Source organism: Hoplias malabaricus, chromosome X2 (genome assembly GCF_029633855.1).
Source record: "Hoplias malabaricus isolate fHopMal1 chromosome X2, fHopMal1.hap1, whole genome shotgun sequence".
Taxonomy (NCBI): domain Eukaryota; kingdom Metazoa; phylum Chordata; class Actinopteri; order Characiformes; family Erythrinidae; genus Hoplias; species Hoplias malabaricus.
In genome coordinates this window covers 7,951,632-7,974,743 of record NC_089819.1, presented here as the reverse complement: position 1 = coordinate 7,974,743, position 23,112 = coordinate 7,951,632, and the positions used below count along the sequence as shown (strand labels likewise).

Below are 23,112 nucleotides of genomic sequence, written 5' to 3'. Positions count from 1 at the left end.
TGCACTTTGTACCACAGTACCTTCTCTGAAACAGTTCCACTGCTCCACAGTCCAATGTTGGGGGTATTTATACCCCTTTGGGTGACTTTTGGCATAGAGCATGGTGATCACAGGCTCATGTTTAGCTGTTCTAGGGCATTCCATTCATTTATTATTATTATTTTAAAGGGCTCATAAAAGCATGTTTAATATCCACAAAGTGTGCAGCCTACAATGAATAACAATACATGGTATCACTTTAAAATAAGGCTAAATATAGAAAGGTTTATAAAGGGTTTAAAATATGTTCATTACATGTTTATTAATTAGGTTGTAAACACATTAAAAGTCATTAATAAATCATTTGTATCACAGAGATAAAAAGGGAAACAGTGATCTCTGATACTGAAAGTGTCAGAGAACTTACCGGAAATGTCGAGGTAAAGAATATGCTGACACTTTGGAATGTGAAATTAGTCATTTGACATGTTAAGGTACACCACATTATCATCACGGTCTAAAAAGACATTCTATTAGTGGTGAGTAAATCGTTAAACATATTAACAGATATGTGCTGAAACTAAAAAGCTTAATATTGACTGAAGATCTGAGGTTTAACTGTATAGATGGATGTGGGATCACTATTTGGCAAGCAGCATGTCACTGTTGTACGTTCTGTCTATGCGTTATAGCTGATTCATGACAAGTGGTATCTACAAACATTGAGACAGACAATGTACACTCAATTGTTGTTTTTGTTGAATGTTGTGTAGGTGATTCCTGCCATCTCCTCTCTCTCCTGGTTCACTACAGTTGTTCCCCTAGCCCTCGTGCTGACCATCACTGCAGTAAAAGACGCCATTGATGATATAGTGAGTATACACGCACGCACACACACACATTCAAAGCACATAGAAAAATCCACACTTGTGCACACCCTTATCCAAAATCACACCCCCCTTTGGCAGGGTTTTTTGGCTCTTCTGAGAGAAAGGAAGAGAATAAAATAGCCATTGTTTTATTATTGACAGATGTAAGAGTCAGAGTGTAGCGTATTATCCCATTTACTGAAAGTGGTCTGACCTTAACTGAGACCTTATTTATTACTATCTTAACTTTTCATAAGCCACATTAACCTTTTTCATGACTACAGACATCAACTTGCATAAAATCATTAAAGGCTAAATCCAACAAGCAATAGTTTTAATAAAGTCATTTTCATTTTTTACTAGAAAGAGTTATGAAAACTGACGCTTGTTGTAGTAAGCCTTTATAGATGTTTTTGTAGATCTCTGAGATGTGTCTTGTCGCCTTATGAACTGTGACCTACAGTAAAGTGTTTTCTATTTATGTTCTTGTAGGTGCTGTCTATTTCCTGTTTCATTTTTTTTCTTTGTTCTATATTATGTTCAGTAACTCTCCGCTTCTGCTCATTCTCTCCTCACAGCATCGACACAAGAGCGATCGGCATGTCAACAACCGTAAAGCCCAGGTCCTCATCAATGGAGAGTGAGTTTAATCACCATTAACCCTATCATTACTGATTATCATCAGCATCACAACACTCATCATAATCATTCTCATTTATTTAGTTTTTACTAATATCAGAATTATTCAAATCAGTTTCCTTTGTAGTGCCATCACAGTCACCCATATCTCCATCGCTGTCACCACCATCACCATATTCTCTATCACTGTCACTGTCACATCACCACTCTAACCTCCATCTCTTTCATCAGCACAATATTCATTATTGTTATCACCATCACCATGATCTCCATTACTCTCATTACCCTGACCATAATCAAAATCAACATCACTCACTGTATTCATCGCTATGATCACCAAATTCCCAATAAATCTTTACTATTATCACCATAAAAAGCTAAACCTGTCCACTGCTGAACAAATTAGCTTTTAAAGCATGAACTCTCTCTCTCTCTCTCTCTCTCTCTCTCTCTCTCTCTCTCTCTCTCTCTCTCTCATTTCTTACTCATCTCTCTCTCCCTTATCTCTCTATCTCTTAGACTCAGAAGTGAGAAATGGATGAATGTTCAAGTTGGTGATATCATCAGACTTGAGAATAACCAGTTTGTCACAGTAAGTGTGTTAATGTGTTTGTGTTTTTGTTTGTTTGTATGTGTGTGTGTGTGTATGGTTGGGTCTGTGTGGGTGCCTGTGTTGTGTGACTGCCCTCTCCCTCATCTAAGTGAGTAATAGCCCTTTTCCAGTGCGTTGTATCTATTTGACTGAGGTTGGCTCTAAAAAAAGTTTTGGGTCTGGGTCCCTAGGCGCTATTGCACTAGCACAGTTCACCCCCGAAATGTAGCCCGTGATGTCTGAAAAGGAAACCACAGGCATTGGTAACCACAACTATTAAGCATTGTTTACTCTTTGTGCATTCAGGTTTTGGTTTAGAACACCACTCTACACATCAGTTGAAACAGATTAGAGTAGGGTTTTTTCAGTGCTCTACAAGGTTTGTAGGTCACAGAATAATAATAATAAAAAAAAACTGGTATTTTTTTAGTCTCTGCTTGCTCATGGTTCCAAGCGTTGAAACAACTTTATTTCAAAACATACTTAGCACCAAACACACACACACACACACACACACACACACACACACACACACACACACACACACACACAGAGAAATATGAATAATGTTATTTATCATATAAATGTAATGAATAGATGAATAGATGGTTATTATATAGATCTTTTTAATATTATTTATTTATTATTTTACATAGGCCACAATATACATACACATTGAAAATCCACCTTTCCTTCTTGTTCGTTCAGGTGTATTCTGTTTTCTCTCTCCCTGTTCCTTCCTTTTTTTTCTCCTGTTATTGCTTTGTCTGATGTCTCCTCTCTCTCTCTCTCTCAGGCGGATTTGTTGCTCTTATCGAGCAGTGAGCCTCTAAACTTGGTGTACATCGAGACTGCTGAGTTGGATGGGTAAGGGTGTGAGTGTGTGTATGAATGTGTGTTTTTAAATGAAGAAAATATATTTTTAAAAATAACTGTTTTATCAAAAGATCAATCCTTATTTCTTCAAAAGAAAACCACTTAGAATCTGAATCAGGCTTAACTGGCCAAGTATGGTTGCACTTCCCTGGAATTAATTTCGCAGTAGTTTGCGAGTAATTAACAGTAGATATTTCTATTAAACAATTTCTATTGAAACAGTAAAATAAGATAAACTGAATATAGAAGAGACATTTAAGTACAAAATGATGTTTCAGTGGCACAAATAAGCTTATTGTAAATATTTATGTGTGTAATGCAATGAAAAGGAAGCCTTTCTGTAGTTTGGTACTTTAATTACACGAGTTTATATTCTAACTATAGACCCAACAGTTTGTAACTATAGCCCCACCAGAACTGAAAGTCTTATTGTTACTGAAAAATAAGCATTGGAATGCATCAAGCCTGGCATTTTAAGGGGTTAACCCTCATTTGTCCAAAGACAAATAAATGGAGCTGACACAAATGATGCGTTTCTCTCACTGTTGGGGCGGGTAACAGGCTCTCTGTATTTGGGAAGTCCTGTTGAAATCCCCTAAAATGATAAAAAGAGAGTTTGTGTGTCTAATTTCAGCACTGGTTATCTGCTTCGTGAGGATTCTGTGCACGCTGTGCACTCATGATTGAGGTGGAATAGAAACTCCAACCGGAATGATGGAGGAGCATTCCCTCAAACAGTAGAAGAGTTTAGAGTCTATGAAACATTTATTGTAGTACAGTTTGTTTATTAGGCGATATGACACCTACATAAACCTGACATAAACCTACATAAACATATTTGACATCACCTGAATGGGACATGCACAACAGGTAATGATGCTGTCACACTGCTCCAGGGTCCTGGGTTTGTGGATTTGAGTCCCACTCAGAGTGACTGTGAGGAGTTTGGTGTGTTCTCCGTGTCCTCGTGGGTTTCCTCTGGGTGCTCCAGTTTCCTCCCACGGTCCAAACAATTGGTAGGTGGATTGGCGACTCAAATGTGTCTGTTGGTGTGAGTGTGTAACTGTGTGTGTCAGGTTTTACGTCAGATGCCCTTCCTGACACAACCCTTCCTATTTTATCTGGGTTTTGGGACCGGCGTTGCAACGCGATTAATTACAGTGGCTAGGTACACACGCTCACACCTATGGAGTCACCAGTCCATCTACCAACGTGTGTTTTTGGACCGTGGGAGGAAACCGGAGCACCCGGAGGAAACCCACTTGGACACGGTGAGAACACACCAAACTCCTCACAGACAGTCACCCGGAGTGGGACTTGAACCCACAACCTCCAGGTCCCTGGAGCTGTGTGACTGCAACACTACCTGCTGCACCACAGTGCCGCACAAAAACCTGTCAGGACACTAACATCAGAAAACATGTCACATGATATAAGGGATACATATACTTTATTTATGCTTTATAAATGTGAATTAGGTAGCCTTATGAACACTGCAGCACTACAGTGAGTTCCCGGAAATTGCAGCAGCACTGTTTTGTGATTTAAAATCCTTTGTGTGTGTGTGTGTGTGTGTGTGTGTGTGTGTAGGGAGACTAATCTGAAGGTGAAGCAGGCTCTCACTGTAACCGGAGAGATGGGGGGAAGCATAGAAGCCCTGGCTGCTTTTAAAGGTGAGAGACGGAGATAGAGATCGAGAGAAAGATAGAGAGAGGGAGAGAGAGAGAGAGAGAGAGAGAGAGAGAGAGAGAGAGAGAGAAAGAGAGAGAGGGAGTAGAGGCTTCTGTTAGTTGACATCAATATTATATACATAGGGGAGCCCTAGGGATGGAGCAGCTAGGCAAATTAATTTATATATATATATATAATAGCCAAATGCATATTTCTATTGTAAAATTGATGTCACTTTTTGGTTGTTTAATAAGAAGTTGGAGTTTTGTATGAATTATTGTGTTTAAAATTAAATCCAGTAGAGACTGGAAGCAAAAACCTAAATGTTTGTTAGAGTGAGGGGCTTGAAAATATAAAAACAAATGAAGGGGGCCCTGAAAAAAATGTGGAAACCTCTGCACTACACAAAGCAATCTTCCTCATATTGTTCACTCGCTCTCTCTCTCTCTCTCTCTCTCTCTCTCTCTCTCTCTCTCTCTCACTCCCCCTCCCTCCCTCCCTCTCTCTGTAGGGGAGGTGTGTTGTGAAGCACCCAATAATCGTTTGGACAGGTTTACTGGGACCCTGGTGTGGAAAGGACAGAAGCATTCCCTAGATAACCAGAGCGTTCTTCTGAGGGGCTGCACACTCAGAAATACAGACTGGTGCTTTGGCCTGGTGCTCTTCGCAGGTTTGTGAAAATGTACATTTCCATATGTTTGGATATCTTTAGAATCCTGGTCATTCTTAAAATCAACTGTGAATATCGACAGTTCTGCACACACATGTTGTACTGTCTTAGTAATTAAAGGCATGAAATGAAAGGGGATTGCATATATCACTAATGTCATATCGAATGCCTAGAGTGGGCTAGAGAGCTTTAAACCTCCCAGTACTGGGTTGTGAAATAGTGGAACTGTATTCTCTGGAGTGATGAATACAATCCAAAAACCTCCAAAAAATGATTTGTGATCAAGAACTAGTCATCCACCATGGGAACCTGACTTCACTAATGATCTCATTTCAAGGAAATATGATGCGTTAAAATGAGGCAAAAGTCTGCGTGGCACAAATAATTTGAATTTCTGTTAGAGTGTGAGTTGTGCAACAGAGGATAACCCCTCTGCTTTAAGTAGACTGGGGTTCAGTGCCCTGCTCAAACATCACAACACACTGTGACACTAAATTATAGCTTCTGTCTTCAATATAAACTTAAGATTTCATAATTTTTCTTCAGGTCCTGACACTAAACTGATGCAGAATTCTGGGAAAACATGTTTTAAGAGGACAAGCATCGACCGGCTAATGAACGTCCTTGTGCTATTTGTGAGTTTCAGATCAAGAAATGTTGCTATATCAATAAATGTATTCTGTTTGTTAGTTTGCAGTTTGTTTTAAATATTTATGTTTTAAGTAACCAATTTTTGTTTGTAAATTGCTTGCAGTTACAGAGCAAGGCCTTTTGTTATTGCTCTGCATGCTTTGTTAACCTCTTTCCCCTGATTTTTAATTGTCAGGATCCTCACAGGACCAGTGCTTGTATATTTTGAGTGGTTCATCATATTTAGCAGTGCATTGTTTGATAGACATAGTTAGACAGATGTGACAGTGGAATATTAATTTACATTGCGCTGGTATGGCCAGTGTGTGTGCACAGTGTAGAAACACTTCAAATAAAAATCTTAGCATATGTAGGGTTTTTTTGGCCAGGCACTGTATACTTCTGTATACAGGTTTGTCCCCAAACATTTGATGATCACGGTTTGCTACTCTTAGTGTGCACATGTCAGTAGTAAATGACTCCTCATGTCCTATTTTTGGTGTTGTTACAGATCTTTGGTTTTCTGGTGTTGATGTGCATTGTATTGGCGGTGGGTCATGGTTTGTGGGAGTATTATGAAGGGTCAAAGATCTCAAGCTTTGTGCCAAGAGGGGAAACTGTGAGCCCAGCGTATTCAGCCTTCCTCACCTTCTGGTCCTACATCATCATCCTCAACACAGTGGTCCCCATATCACTCTATGTCAGGTAGTGTGAGAGTGTGTTTTTATGTGTGAATGTGTGTGTATGTGTGTAATTTTACTATAAACGTTTTTTTAAAGAGAGTGAAGAATAAACTTTGTTTCCAGATATGCTCCTTAATCATAGGGATTTGCACATTTGGCATAATTACGTATTCATTAACCTGCACAGCCAGTGTTCACCAGTGTTAAATCAACATAACTAGTATAGTATTAAAACCGTATATGTTCAAATATAACACTGTCTCCTTGAGTTATAATTTAAAACTAATACGGTTGATCTAACACTGGTGAATTTCATGCATGGGTAAAACTAGGTATTGAGTTATAACCTCAAATAATAATGGACTGCTACAAGTAGAGATGAGGAAAGGGTTAAACCAGCACATAAAACAGCAAATTTGTTTAAGCAAACTCTTACTGTTCAGCTAAATAGGTAAATAAATGACTTAATACTTAGAATGAAATGTAAACTAGTTTAACAATGTAAACAATATTAAAACAAACCCTGAAAAGACAGAGCACTGGTGCTTGGCCACAGACTTTGATAAAAAAGACATTTATAAACAAAACCACATGATTTCTGGTGATTAATTGATGTGTGTTTGTGTTTCAGTATGGAAGTGATCCGGCTTGGGAACAGTTACTATATTAACTGGGACAGACTGATGTACTATAGCCGCAGTGACACACCAGCAGAGGCTCGGACCACCACTCTGAATGAAGAGCTTGGGCAGATACGATACGTTTTCTCTGATAAAACAGGAACTCTCACTCAGAACATCATGACGTTCAACAAATGCTCCATCAATGGAAAGACCTACGGTACACACACATACCCTCACACACTGAGATGCCCAATTGTATTCTCCATAGAACAGCATTAATCAAAAGAATGGAGCAACTGAATATGAGCCTAAGGTTATTTAAGTGTTACGACCCGCTTTTTACATAACTAAGGTCTATGCCAGTCTAGGGTTCAATAAGTAGTAGCATGAATAAAAGACACAAGAAAATTGCATTTAACAAACTCTGTATTGAAAATATAATAAGGCAGATTTAATAAATCACAAGTTAAACTTCAGGGTGAGCTATATGCCAAAATAACTAAATAATCTAGGGTACAGACCAAAACTAATTTACCTAACCACCAAAAAAATATGTATAAAAGAAAAACAACATTTACTAACCTATCTCCCTTCTGTATAAACAGGAGAAAAAGTACTACAAAACCAAATGGCATTCATCCCTACACTTGTGATTAACCTGTAACGTTTCTAACAGTACATATACTAAACAGAGTAACAAAGAGATTCACAAAGACAGAATTTAATCAAAACCTTTCAATCAGAATTATTCTGTCTTTACAAAACAGTCTAAATCCACACAAATGAGACACAAAATAAAAAAAACAGCTTTTAAAATAAATCTGCCACTGGTCACATGGTGACAGGCAATGCCATGAGACAGGCCACAATGCATTGTGGTTGCTTATAAAGCCCCATCATCCAGGCATGGCCAATCCTGTATTCTCATAGTGATCAGCTGGTAGAAAGACAGTAAAGAGAGAAAAAGAGCAAAACAAAACCTGACCAAGAGAGGGCAACACCCAATTGCACAACAACTCTGTGTGTAACAATAAGTATAAAGATTCTCCACAGCATCGTGCTTTGATGGAACCTGGTTCTTTGGAGTGATGGAGCTCCATTAAATACTTTTGTGATGATCTGAAATGTCAGAACAAATAATCTTAATAGTACTAAGCTCAGTAATGCTCTAATAACTACCATCAAATCTTCACAGCAGTGTCCAGCATATCATATAAAGCCTATACAGAGCTATTTCAGACTGAAATGAACTTGAAACTGTTTGTTTTTGTCCTACAGGAGACGTGATTGACTCTTACACAGGAGAGAGACTGGAGATTTCAGAGGTAATGTGTGGAAAACAAGTGACAAAGTGAGCTTCCAAGAAAACGTCTAGTGGATATCCTGAATCCAAAGGGTTACTTTTTGAGCCAAACCACAATATTATTAGCAGTATAAAGTACTATGTAATTTTTCTGAAACATCATTGGTCATACTCTTGCTTGGGTTTGACTTTATTGGGCTGATAATACCAAGTTTCTTTTAATGAAAATAACGCATAATAAGAAGAAAAGTTAAAAGTGGTATTCCTCAAAGCTCCATATTACCTCTAGGCCTTTTTTCCTCTCCTTTTTTCTTATGTTTTTTACCTGATTATTATTTATTTGTGTTTTCCATTATGGCTTCTTGCCTTTAGTGATAATCTTCACTCCATGGTTAGCATGGTGGAAATCACACATTTGCCTTGACACTTCTCTGAACCTTTCTGTTATAATATAAATCATCTGATTAACCTGGATACATCATCAGTGATATGTCCTCGGGATTGATATGTCCTGTACACTTTGGGTCTTGATCTACAACCACATTGAACTGGCTCCTGTAATGCCCTGCATGTTATAGGCCCTGCAGAGGCCCGCAAACCCTCTGCTTCACACATTTCTCACCACCCATTAAATATCACATACCCTTCACTCATCCACTCATTGGAAGACTCTTCCACTTTTCCACTCATTCCACCTCCTCTGCACGCTCCTCACAGGGTATTGTTCCAGGAAAATGAACTGTTTGGAGGTTTTAGAGATCATTTTCAGTACCTGATCTTAGCTGATTCAGCTCCCAGGCTTATACTGTTGTTAACAGGCCAGAGGAAGTAGTTCTGGCATTGGACACCCTCTCCCTGGCCCTGACTAAAGTCATGGTGTTTTTCACCGGGCAGAGGCACTTTCTGCTCTGTATGGTGTCTGCTATTGTCTTCAGGAACGGGTCATGACACAGTCAGTAGTACACTTTGCCCAGGACCTTGAACAGCAGCTGAAAATGTGCTGAAGGGTCCCCCTCTTCAGACCACTAGTAGAAAACTAAAGCCAGTTTTCACTCTTAACATGCCTTGGATTTTCAGCTACATAAAAGGAGCAATCAGTCACTGATTCGTCTTTATGTGTGTGTGTTTGTGTGTTTGGATGTAGGACATGATTCCGGTGGACTTCTCTTTAAATCCTTTGGCCGACAGAAAGTTTCGGTTCTATGACAGCAGTCTTCTAGAGGCCGTGAAGCTAGACAATGTGGAAGTTCAGAACTTCTTCAGACTGCTGGCACTCTGCCACACTGTCATGCCTGAGGAGAAAAACAATGGTGTGTGTATCCTTCCGTCCCTGTTTTATACTGTTTTCTCTCTCTCTCTCTCTCTCTCTCTCTTTCTCACACACACTCTCTCTCATTCTGTCTGTCATTATGTCTCTCACCCTCTGTAGAGCTGCTGTATCAGGCTCAGTCTCCAGATGAGGGCGCTCTAGTTACTGCAGCTCGCAATTTCGGTTTTGTTTTTCGCTCCCGGACGCCTGAGAGTCTGTGCATCGTGGAGATGGGTGTACCACGAACCTATGAACTCCTCTCCATCCTTGATTTCAACAACGTACGAAAGAGAATGTCTGTCATCGGTATGGAGGGGGTTCTTTTTTTCTTCCCTTTGGATTGTATTTAAAGGATTAGTCATTCAAAATGGTTATGAAAATGATCTTTTTTTTTAATTGTTTTTATAAACTACATCATGCTCTATAGACTGAAACCACATTTAAAACATGTTAAATACACAATCTCTCATACATTCAGTCCAGCAGGTATCATTATAACATTTTATAATTTGGAAAAAAATGTCACAGGAGCAATATCAAGATCAAAACAGTCACTGGAGAAAGTCAGATTCTATTGCTCATACATTTTTTCTTTCTCTTTCTCTCTCTCTCTCTCTCTCTCTCTCTCTCTCTCTCTCTCTCTCAGTGCGTTCTCCTGAAGGAACTCTATCTCTGTACTGTAAAGGAGCTGACACTATTGTCTACCAGAGGCTCCATGCGTCCTGCAGTAAACTGATGGATGTCACAACAGAACACCTTAACGTGAGTCACCACCAGGGGGGCCTCTACTGTCCACTACATTCGAAGTACTGCCCTTCTACATCCACAAACCGGTCATTTTATTAGAAATATCACTTTTTATTACCACACACTGGTCACTTTATTAGAAACAACCCCCTTCTATTTCCACACATTTGCCAGTTTGTTAGAAACACATTCCTTTTATCTCTACTCACTGAACTGCCAGAATTAAAGCACATTTATCCAATCTTTGTTATTTGCTTTACTTCCTTCGTTTGTTGTTTAATATATATTTGTGTGTGTGTGTGTTTGTTTAGGAGTTTGCTGGTGAAGGTCTGAGAACCCTAGTTCTGGCCTATAAAGATCTGGATGAAGAATATTTCTCAGAATGGCAACAGCGTCATCATGAGGCCAACACTGCACTGGAGGAGCGAGAGGAAAAACTTAATCAGCTGTATGAGGAGATAGAGAAAGACCTGCTGGTAGATATGCATGGATATTATTATGTATACATTATGCATACACAATGATAAAACTGACATTAAATTCCATAATCCTTTTTCATTAGTTTTGTGAACATCATGCATTTAAAATGCTTAATGGATTATATGACTATTTTGATGTGCATTAAGCTGCTGATATTCTCAGAATAGGAATTTATTATAGAAATGTTTCATTCATTCATTGTCTGTAACCGCTTATCTAGTTCAGGGTCGCAATGGGTCCGGAGCATACCCGGAATCACTGGGCGCAAGGCAGAAACACACCCTGGAGGGGGCGCCAGTCCTTCACAGGGCTAAACACACTCACACATTCACTCAAACACTGTGAGAGGAAACCGGAGCACCCGGAGGAAACCCATGCAGACACAGGGAGAACACACCCTATATTATAATATTATTGCTTAGCTAATTGTATCTTAGGCAGCACGGTGGTGCAGCAGGTAGTGTCGCAGTCACACAGCTCCAGGGGCCTGGAGGTTGTGGGTTTGATTCCCACTCTGGGTGACTGTCTGTGAGGAGTTGGTGTGTTCTCCCTGTGTCTGCGTGGGTTTCCTCCGGGTGCTCCGGTTTCCTCCCACAGTCCAAAAACACACGTTGGTAGGTGGATTGGCGACTCAAAATTGTCCGTAGGTGTGAATGTATGTGTGTGTGTCTGTGTTGCCCTGTGAAGGACTGGCGCCCCCTCCAGGGTGTGTTCCCGCCTTGCGCCCAATGATTCCAGGTAGGCTCTGGACCCACCACGAGTGGTTACAGATAATGAATGAATGAATGAATGAACAATTGTATCTTCTAGCATAGGGTATAAACTGTAATTTATTTTACCATTTAGCTAATTGGAGCCTCAGCAATAGAGGATAAGCTTCAGGATGGTGTGACTCAGACCATCGAGCAGCTCGCTAAAGCGGACATTAAGATCTGGGTGCTGACAGGAGATAAACAAGGTATTCATTCACACCGCTGACAATAATCTGCTTTTTATTAATTAGATAAAACTCTTAACATAATGTACTTTTTTCCAGTGCTGATAATGCCATGGCTTCTTTCTCAGGATATTGCAGTCTAAGAGATTTTTAATCTCCATCACTCTTGTTCTCATGCTTAATTAAAAGGTTCAAAATACTGCCCTGAAGCAGATGATAAACTTATAATTTATATGAATAAATGTGGAAGTCTTGCACAAACAGTGCTGGCTTAAAGAATCACAGGTTGCTTGACAATGTCAAAATTAACAGTATTTTATTAAAAATGTTATTATCTGCAAATTTTATTCAGTACAAATGTAGAATAATGTAGTTTTTACGTCAAGACACTTGCTGGTGTAATTTATTTTAGAGTTTTTGCTGAAGTACAGAACCGAACCCCAGTTCACCAGCGAGGGCAGCAATGTTACTGACTATACTTAATTACATTAAATATATAATATTATTTCTAAAATCAGTTATTCTGGTTTTATTGGATTTATAATCATATATCAGTGTAAAAGGAACTATTTTTCAATTTTTCTGAAAAAGTCAGAGTGTAGCAGAAATTTCATATTAATAGATTTTTTTTGTTGCTTTAATAACTTATTAATGGTTTATTAATGATAATTGCATGGTTATTGTGTGTGGTACCATATTGAATATATGGGATTTGAAATATATTAATAATTGAGGAGATGTGTTTGCGGACTTTATGACTTGAGCACAAGAAAACATCTCACAAACTGAACCTACAACACAGGAAACAAACACACTTTAGTAAAACCTATAAATGGAAAGGTCAGAGTGACCGGATGTGTGTCTCAGCTCTCTTGGGATTCTCTCTAGAAGAATGCAGTGATTAATTCTCTTTTCTGAGGCTGTTGTTTTAGTGATTTATCCACTTTTTTAAATGTATTTATTTGTATAATCAACTGGGAATGCAGTGAAATATTGTTTCTCTGCAGTTGTGTTTTTTCATACCTGCCATAGTAAGTTTTAACAATGATCTTTGACTGTTCTATTTTTCCTTCTGTTTTTGTTGTTTTCAGAGACGGCAGAGAACATTGGGTACTCCTGTAACCTGCTGAGGGAGGAGATGAATGATATATTTATTGTTGCTGCTAATTCACATGAGGATGTCAGACGAGAACTGAGGTAACACACCTGAGCTCTCAGACGTGCCCTTATTGGCCAAAGTTTTGGGACACGTCTTCTATTTTAATATGTTTTCGAGTAACCTTTCCAACAGGAATATATACATATATATACAGTTTTTCAGGGTGAGCATATATTTAAATTGACAAATATTATCTAAATATAGAGACAATAACTCAGGCTAAAGATGTTATAATATATATAGTTCTCATATATATATGGTTCTACTTTGGGAGGACACATTTACAGATGTAGTTCAGGGGTCTGCAAACAAATCTGCTTTTGTTCTTTGTGGTATTTTACATACCTAATATATACTCTATTTGCTTGCTGTTTCTTATCAGAGATGCTCGAGTGAAAATCCATCGAGATTCAGGAGAGGATACCCTCTTCATCCCAGAGAGCATTCTGGGTAATGAACCGAAAGTGGTACCAGAGGAGTGTGTGACAGGGGAATTTGGACTTGTCATCAACGGACACAGCTTGGTGAGACACACACACACACACACACACATATCTTTCAGTCTATTTATCTGGGTAAATGTGTGTGTGTGTGTGTGTGTGTGTTTCAGAAGATGAGGGATGCTATGCAAAATGTAAAGCAGAATGTCATAATGTGCAAATCATTTAAACCCTATAATTGTGTTGAAAATAGTACATAGAAAAATGTTGAATAGAAATTTTATTTCTGTTTGGAAAATATTTGCTCACAAATTTAATCCCAACAACATATTACAAAGATGGGATGGGGCAATACATGACTGGTAAGGTTGTGTACTGCTTCTCAGAAATTAATTTCTGGATTACATCAGGATGGTTCCTTTAAAATAAGGGTGCTAAATTAGTTCAGATCCATTGAAAACATTTAGTGTGTTATGAAATGAACGACACTATAATGGAGACCTGAATATTTCTGCAGCTGAAATCCTAAATCAATCAAAAATGGGAACATATTTCACTTTCAGAGCTGCAGCAATTGGTCTCTTCAGTTTCTCAGAAGTGATGCAACACATCCCAATGGTTTTGAAATTTATTGCGGATATCAAATTAAAAATGGTTAAATATTTTTCAAAAATCTATGAACTATACAGTGCTGCACAAAACTATTAGGCAACCTAGGTTTTTGAGTACAAATTATGTTATAGATATTTATTATATGAATTCTGCATTATTGAGTCAGTACAAAAACATATTATATTTACTTTACCAATAATAATAATAATAGTAATATTACAAAAAAAAATTATTTAGGTAGTGTCGCAGTCACACAGCTCCAGGGGCCTAGAGGTTGTGGGTTCGATTCCTGCTCCAGGTGACTGTCTGTGAGGAGTTGGTGTGTTCTCCCCGTGTCCGCGTGGGTTTCCTCCGGGTGCTCCGGTTTCCTCCCACAGTCCAAAAACACACGTTGGTAGGTGGATTGATGACTCAAAAGTGTCTGTAGGTGTGAGTGTGTGTCTGTGTTGCCTTGTGAAGGACTGGCGCCCCCTCAAGGATGTATTTCCGCCTTGCTCCCAATGATTCCAGGTAGGCTCTGGACCCGCTGCGACCCTGAATTGGATAACATTTACAGATAATGAATGAATATATATATATATATATATATATATATATATATATATATATATATATATATATATATATATTCATTCATTCATTATCTGTAAATGTTATACAGGGAAATACAGGGTTTCCGGCTTTTTTCTCTACACGGCAGTATGGAGTTGGATTTGTTATATGTTTACGTTTATCTCTGTTTGTGGGTGTTGTTTGTATGTTTGCTTCCAGGCCTTTGCTCTAGAGGGTAGTATGGAGCTGGAGTTTTTGAGGACGGCATGTCTGTGCAAGACAGTGATCTGCTGCAGGGTCACTCCTCTGCAGAAAGCTCAGGTGGTGGAACTGGTAAAGAAATATAAAAAAGCAGTCACTCTCGCCATTGGAGACGGAGCAAATGACGTTAGCATGATTAAGGGTCAGTACAGCATTCATAAGCTTTGTTTAACATTGGGCAAATGTAGGACCAATTGTACAACCACTGACCTCTGATTTCATGTTGTCATTATGTAGTTGAGTCATGCCCATATAAGGAATATGAGGTCTAAGGTGAATCACTCTGTGAGAAAAATGAATGGGTTTTTCCTGTGTTAATTACAGCAGGATACAGAAACAGATACACATTTTTCCTCTAAATGGCTCTAGGTCCTCTGATTCAAAAGGCCAAAGAAAGCAACAATATGTGATGTTTTTACCTTAAAATTGTGATGCTCCTGACCTGTAACAGGGAGAGCAGGGCCTCGCCCATTGCTGCTTTGGGCTTGACACAGTAGAAACTGCACTATGTAACTTTTGAAGTCAGGAATAAAAATTTTGAGCACTGTGTAAGTACCATACTATCTACTTACTACAACCCACACATAATAAAACTAAGACTGCTACACGTATAGTGTGCAAATCCTCAACAGGGAACTGTAAAGCTTATTGTTGCATATAAATTGTTTTGTAATTCAACATACCATGCATTATATGAGTTATTTTGTGACCTAGACTGTGTGGTACTGCCCTACCAATGTTATTTATGAATGATTGCAGTGTAAACTGCTTTATCCTTGTCTCACATTTTTTCAAGAACAATAATACCACTTCTGACATATTGTTGCTTTAAGGGTCTAGATGAGTCAGATACATGCTGGGACCTGCTCTGTGGAGCATAGGGACTGCAAAGCAACTCGATACTTCTAATGTGAATTAAACGTTAAGGAAAAATGGAAAGACCATTTAATAATAGTTTTCATAAATATGGTTTGCTATTTTTTGTGGTTAAATTTGACAAGTGCTATTATTATAATATTATATTTATCTCTTCCCCTCCCCCTCTCGACCTCTCTTTCTTTTTTGTAGCGGCTCATATTGGAGTGGGTATCAGTGGACAGGAGGGGATGCAGGCGGTATTGTCCAGTGATTTCTCGTTTGCTCAGTTCCGATACCTGCAGCGCCTCCTGTTGGTTCATGGACGATGGTCATACCTCCGCATGTGCAAGTTCCTGCGTTATTTCTTCTACAAAAACTTTACCTTCACCTTTGTGCACTTCTGGTATGCCTTCTTCTGTGGATTTTCTGCTCAGGTGAGGATCCACTGGACCTTAAAGAACCCACACAACAAATCTTCTATATGGTGTCATGTGTAATACATTTATTAAAATGGTGTATGTATTCTTTTAGCCATTCTGTATATAAAAAAAGTACCTGACATTGCAAATGTTCTAAAGGCTGCCATAAAATATTTATTGCCATGTTCTAATATCTAACTTTTCTCAGAGAACAGGAGCAGTATGTTAAGCAAAGGAAAAAAGATCTGAGTAAATGTTGGATGAGCAAAACTACAAATATAGTATAAAAATGTGTTTGTTTTGTTGTGAATTTGTTTGCAGACGGTGTATGACGAAGGCTTCATTGCTCTTTATAACTTAGTATACACTTCCCTCCCAGTGTTGGGCATGGCCCTTTTTGACCAGGTAAATACTCAGTATACTGATACACTTTTTTATAATAACTGATCAATATTGTTTTCCCTTAAACCGGTTTGTTTCTATATAGCTTTGCATCTTGTAACTCTTGTTAAACACAAGCCAGATATATAAATGATAAATCATTTTGTAGTAACATCATACTTCAGTACTTTTATATAACAATATGCAGGTATATTCTGATGAAATATGAACAATATACAGATATAACAATGTGATGGAATATGTTTTGGTGTGAAATGGCAGGTTACAGAAACTGTGAATTCTGTACCATTTTAAAATTATGTATAATTTGAACATAGATGCCATCCTACACATTGTGTGAAAATATTATGATGAATGGATATATTTTAACACTTCAATGATATGTGGGTAACCTACTTATTCCTGAACGTTTGTGTGTTTGCCTTTGTTTAGGATGTGAATGACGGCTGGAGTCTGGAGTTTCCTCAACTCTATGTGCCAGGTCAGCTGAATCAGTACTTCAGCAAAACTGCGTTTATGAAGTGTGCGCTCCACAGCTGCTACAGTTCCCTTATCCTGTTCTTCGTGCCCTACGCCACTGTGTATGACTCCATGCGCAGCGATGGGAAGGAAGCAGCTGACTATCAGTCCTTTGCTCTACTCACTCAGACCTGCCTCACAGTTGCTGTTTGTGTCCAGGTGTGTTGAAGTAAAAATGATTTCTATATTCAACTGTGCTAGGGTCTCTCAGTCACTGGGCTACTGCAAATAACATATTGGTGGTCCTCAGGCCAATACTGAGGGGATCCTAGTGCTCTTATTGGCTGATGAATGTTGTAATAAATATACAAATGCAAAAACAGTACATGCATCCATATTATTCAGTGTCATTGTGGATCATGTGATAAATATATAGTGTAATAGTAGAGCACATATTGCCCTATATAATTTATTGTTAATCTGTCAGAATTTGTATTTTATAAATGTTTTAAATGAATGAATGTAAAAGGAAAATCGAAAGCATTAGGTACATTTTTAATTCAGTCTTAAAAGATCAGTAACAAAAAAAAAAACAATAAAATCCCCCACAAAAACATAAAAAATAAAGTATTATTAAATTTTTAACAAGGGCACACTGTGATGATGATAGATCTAATGCCCTAAACAGCTGTATATTGGTAAATGTGTGTCACTTAATGAGTTGCAAGCTACTTCTGTAATATGTTTTTCATCTAAAACCCATGTTCACTGCTAATAAAGTGTGGATTGTGAATTATATAATACCCTCTTAATTTTATTCTATTCTACTCTCTCTCTCTCTCTCTCTCTCTCTCTCTCTCTCTCTGCAGTTGGGAGTAGACTTGTCCTACTGGACAGCAGTTAATCACCTTTTTGTTTGGGGCAGTTTGGGGATGTATTTTATTGTCACCTTCACTATGCAGAGTGATGGGCTTTATCAGCTTCATCCTCCATCCTTTCGCTTTGTCGGTCAGTACCACCAGCATAAACCATTCATTATATAATATTTATCTAGAGGTCAAAAGATCTGGTCAGGGGACTTTCCTCTTCTTCCTCTTTCTGTGTATGTATAAGCTTTTATAAAGAGTGCATTATACTGCAAAAACTGCTGTGCAGTATATATTGAGTGTGTGTGTGTGTGTGTGTGTGTGTTTTATATTGACAGGTACATCACGTAACTCTCTGGATCAGTACAGTGTTTGGCTGACCGTTCTCCTGACTGCTGTACTGTGTGTCCTGCCAGTGTTAATTCATCGATTCCTCTTTATCCTGTTCAAACCCACCATTAATGACAAGGTACAGACAAATGCACACAACACATGTACATGTAACATGTAATACTACTGCCAAAATACTACACACTCATAGCCTACTACTTAGATATGGCCACTTTATCAGCAACACATCTTGCTGGTGTTCAGTTACAGAATGTAGGTCAGAAGTTGCTTTATAGTTTGATTAATAGTTCTCTGGTCCTTCACCTTTTGTCAGTTTCTGATCGCAGAACTGCTCTTGTCCAGTTATTTTGGGCAGATAATTAACCCAGTAGTGACACTGATGTGAAGGTATGCAATAGTGACTTCTTCGTTCTGTTATTTTTTCAGGTGAGGTTTAAAGTGTGTCAGAAGAAACTCCAGCGTCCTACTCCTCGGCGCCGAACTAAAATCCGCCGCTCCAGCACACGTCGCTCTGGTTATGCTTTCTCTCATGCTCAGGGCTACGGTGACCTTGTGACCTCCAAAAGATTTTTACGGAGACCGGCTGCCCCGCGCTCCACAGGGTTCACTCCCACTGGACGCTCAGGAGGATTCAAACCCACAGGACGTTCGGCCGGGTACAGTCCATCCAGCAAAGAGCAGAACAACAGACAAGAAACTGAACCTACAGAACTGCAGAGATATCGCACAGTACAGGACTCTGTCTGAGGGCCAGGGCAATCTACCAGGGTGAGGCACCACAGCCTTAGAGGTGGGACCACATTATCAGAGTCATCACCAGAGACCATTCAAACGGTTCAAGAACAAGGGCAAAGGAACAAAGTTGACATGGTTCTTTTTTAGGGACCTGTGCTCAGGCCCCTATAAATGCTTACATAATATCACAAGAAAAAAACAAAAAAGAAAGGTAACATCAAGCTTTACAAACTTAACCACTATTGGTCTTTGTAGTTTGTATACAGTATGTAACATTGAGAATGGTAGAACAGTGGTAAATATTCTTAAACATTATTTTAACTTATAATAACTTGTAGGTTATGTTCCACAAATTCCACTTTAACACAAATGTATAATAATAATATTAGGTCCCAAAACACTTGTAAGACAATGATTATATGCAAAGCTGATGCTAATCTTAAATGTCAACTAATGAGATTATTCTTCTAATCAAATGTAGAACATAAGAATTTTTCCACCTTAAAAATATCTTCTCTAAATGCCCTGCTTTAAATCAATCATCTCAAAGCCCCTACACTATCAGAAAAACTGTAGTGATACATTTTGCTCTCACTGTGGTGGTACCCTCAAGGGTATATTTCAAAGCCTTTCTGTACATTTCAGGGAACATAATTGTACCCTAATTTTATTAATTGAAATTTTAAAGTTGTGTTGGTTTCATTCGCCTAATTTCATCTCCAGGACGTATTTATTATTCTTTTATTTTACACAGTTCTATAATGAAAGATAATAAATATTTACATCTTCAGGGAAGAGAATGTAATGTAGCTTTAGGGAACAAAACTGTGCTTTAAAAACCACTGTTGTACCTTTTAAAGGTGTGTACCTTTAGTGAACAGTAATGTATCTGCATTGTACCTTTTTTTGATAGTGTCTGAAATTTTAGTTTATTATTTTTACACTATCATTGTTCATCTGTTAATTTATAATGCTTAAATATTGCATTGGTCATATTATTAATACATAATAATAATAATAGTAATAACTAAGTAATATTTTAATACTTTTAATCCCAAACAATTATGTAAAGCTTTATTCTTCACAGTATATATAAATATATACATATATAAAAAGGGCTAAATTACTCAATCAATAATCATAAATATTCATTCTCCACCACCAGGGTTCACTGCAGAACCCTCAGTACTTTGCTTCCTTTGCCCCTGTTCAAAAATGTTACCAATACATGGTGTTTTAACATGATGTGTTTACATGGTCCTGCTCGGGTGAACTCTGTGCTCAAAGGATCGTCCACACACTAAAGGCCAACTAATAGCTACATTTCCTGAAAATATGCAAATATAAATAATTGTGTTTATTTGAACTAAACATATGTAAACCAAATTAGGAAAAAGTTTTCTTTTTGAAATTTTACTCATCAAATATCCAATGAGTGTCTGATGTATTCATTATAGTGTACACACTTTTGAAAAAAGAATACATACAAACTTCAAACTTTAAAAAATTATGCTCTAATGGATGTTTCACATCATACAAGTGGTATTGCCTTGAATTAAGTAAAAGATATTGGTATGGGTAAAAGGTATTGGTCATGTTAAATAAACTGCCAGTCATTACATTCCAGAAGAGCAGGCATTGTTTACTGTATGTGCAGAAAGAATCTTTTAAAATGAGGAGTACAGTTATTTTTCAAATCAAATATACAGTCTTGGCAGATAGATACAAAACTTTGGATGCTGAGCAAAATGTAAATAATGTTTTGTGCTTGAAGAAGAACCTTGAAGAATGACGAATACAATGATGTACAACTTATATAAAACTGATATTTGTAAACTCGATATTTTTAAATATTGGAATGTTATTGTTTCAAAAATATATGACCGTTTTGAATTTGATGCCAGCAACATATTTAAAAAAAAATAAAGTTGTGTAATGATACAAAAAAAAAATTGGTTCATTGACAACAAGTCAGTGACATGATTGGGCTTAAAAAAATCTTTCAGAAGTAAAGGCCTGTGAAAGACTGTGGGTAAACAGTGAAATTCAATTCAAGTAAAGAAGTAATCTACAGTACATAATAGCTTTAACAGGTTTAGAGAACCCAGAGGTATCTCTAGATGCAAGTGACAAGGGCAACAACCAGTATTTACTTGGCTGTAACCTTTATGTGGAACACTATAATGGAAAAACACTATAGATTTTGAGCAGCTAAAAATTTATAACAAGTGAGAATGGGAAACATTTCACTTTCAAAATTACAACAATTGTTCTCCTCAGTTCCCAAACATTTACAGAGTGTAAGTGTTTATCTTCCTCCCATGGTCCAATAACATGCGTTGGTGCGTGGATTGGCTACTCAAGAAGTGTCCATAGGTGTGAGTGTGTGAGTGAATGTGTGAGTGTGTGTTGCCCTGTGAAGGACTGGCACACCCTCCAGGGTCTGTTCCCACCTTGTGCCCAGTGATTCTGGGGAGGCTCTGGGCCGACCTCAACCCTGAACTGGATAAGCGGCTACAGATAATGAGTGAATGAATGAAAGTGTTTTCACTTTTCTTAAAAGCAGAAGTGATGCAACACAGCGGTAAACACACTCTTGTTCCAGCTTTGTTTGTAACATATTGTTGGGATCTAACACAAAATAGGCAAATATTTTTTTTAAAAATGAACTTTGTCCGTTTAAACATAAACATAAACATAAACATGCATTAATGCCATTGTGTAACAAAAAATGAAATGTGTCTTCCACACCTGTGGCAGCAAACACACACACACACACACTCTGGGGCAGTGTGCACAGCTATCCCCAGCATCTGAGGAGCAGCTGGCGTTAGGTTACTTGCTCAAGGACACCTCAGCTGTGGATTAAGGGGAGAACAACACTGTTCTTTGTACTATTTTTAATTAAATATAGGGTTCATATGATTGGCACATCTTTGCATTTTCTTTACATTTTAACCTTTACATTTTGCACAACATCCTAACTTCTTCAGGAATTGGATTTCTATTTTCACCAAATTGTTCAGCTCTAATTTAACCAAAGTTTATTTCCGTAATTAGGAGTACATTTGCACAGTGGCCTTTAAAGCAGAAATCTGTTTTCTTTTTTGAGATGGTTTATATTTGATATATATCTATGTCCAAACAAGTCACCACTTCGATATTATTTTCTGTAAAAAATGTGTTGATGGATTATAGAGGAATTGTCCAAGGTTTCCCACAGATGTGTGTGTGTGTGTGCTCAAGTGTATGTGTGTGTGTGTGTGTGTGTGTGAGTGAACATGTAAAAATTAAATGTCTATTGTTTTATGGCATTATCTAATTTATGCTGTATTGCAAAAATGTGCATTACCAAAGCTGAATGTAATTTATTCAAAAATGAATACTCCCTCATCTCTTATGTATGACTTATGCATGCTGACTTCATACTACTCATTTTAGTCACATTTTCCCCAATATATTGTCTTTAAATTTTTATGATTTGAGTTCGTAATTTTTGAGTATAGCACATTCAGCTTTGAAGAATCAAACCTTTAGGCAACTTTTAAATAGGAACTAAAATGTGCTGGAGACCTGACATTTCCACATTTTAATGGTTTAAAATATGTTATTTTTATTTTTTTTTTAATAAAAACTTTTCTATATTTTATATTGATATTGGTGTCTGTGCTTTTTTTTTGTTCATTGATTTCTGCGCTACCAATTGAACAAACAGAGCATTTTGCACATGATATTGAATCTGTCTTTAAAAATGATGGCCCTGACAAAACCCAGTGTACATGAGCAAGGCCTTATACTGGACCGTGGTTTAGAGACTGCCCTCTACAACACAAGTTCATTTTAAAATAGATTTACAGCTATTTAATAATAATAATAATTTTCAAACATCATAACGTGCTCCTGTTTCTCTGGGGTGAGGCACATGGAATATCAGAGTGAAATATATAAAATAAAGAAATCAGTTACTGTTTTGTTCAGGGATTGGAACCT

The 23,112-nt window shown here is 37.8% G+C and overlaps 1 protein-coding gene across 3 annotated transcripts in view; it reads left to right on the top strand.

Annotated features, from left to right (window-relative positions):
- The window catches only part of LOC136676382 (probable phospholipid-transporting ATPase IM), a 38,862-nt gene extending 16,085 nt beyond the window's left edge, over positions 1 to 22,777 (top strand). For all 3 annotated transcript variants that reach the window (XM_066653350.1, XM_066653348.1, XM_066653349.1), the window contains 24 exons: positions 753 to 851; positions 1,427 to 1,488; positions 2,007 to 2,079; positions 2,876 to 2,946; positions 4,546 to 4,628; positions 5,138 to 5,296; positions 5,843 to 5,931; positions 6,438 to 6,631; positions 7,241 to 7,449; positions 8,511 to 8,557; positions 9,680 to 9,845; positions 9,965 to 10,150; positions 10,491 to 10,606; positions 10,903 to 11,067; positions 11,918 to 12,029; positions 13,100 to 13,205; positions 13,550 to 13,691; positions 14,991 to 15,174; positions 16,101 to 16,324; positions 16,631 to 16,714; positions 17,144 to 17,389; positions 18,040 to 18,178; positions 18,375 to 18,505; positions 18,814 to 22,777. In XM_066653350.1, coding sequence (XP_066509447.1) covers positions 753 to 851; positions 1,427 to 1,488; positions 2,007 to 2,079; positions 2,876 to 2,946; positions 4,546 to 4,628; positions 5,138 to 5,296; positions 5,843 to 5,931; positions 6,438 to 6,631; positions 7,241 to 7,449; positions 8,511 to 8,557; positions 9,680 to 9,845; positions 9,965 to 10,150; positions 10,491 to 10,606; positions 10,903 to 11,067; positions 11,918 to 12,029; positions 13,100 to 13,205; positions 13,550 to 13,691; positions 14,991 to 15,174; positions 16,101 to 16,324; positions 16,631 to 16,714; positions 17,144 to 17,389; positions 18,040 to 18,178; positions 18,375 to 18,505; positions 18,814 to 19,134 — 3,408 coding nt within the window. In that variant the 3' untranslated portion in view covers positions 19,135 to 22,777. The remainder of the gene's footprint in view (positions 1 to 752; positions 852 to 1,426; positions 1,489 to 2,006; positions 2,080 to 2,875; positions 2,947 to 4,545; positions 4,629 to 5,137; positions 5,297 to 5,842; positions 5,932 to 6,437; positions 6,632 to 7,240; positions 7,450 to 8,510; positions 8,558 to 9,679; positions 9,846 to 9,964; positions 10,151 to 10,490; positions 10,607 to 10,902; positions 11,068 to 11,917; positions 12,030 to 13,099; positions 13,206 to 13,549; positions 13,692 to 14,990; positions 15,175 to 16,100; positions 16,325 to 16,630; positions 16,715 to 17,143; positions 17,390 to 18,039; positions 18,179 to 18,374; positions 18,506 to 18,813) is intronic.
- The last annotated feature ends 335 nt before the right edge of the window (positions 22,778 to 23,112 follow it).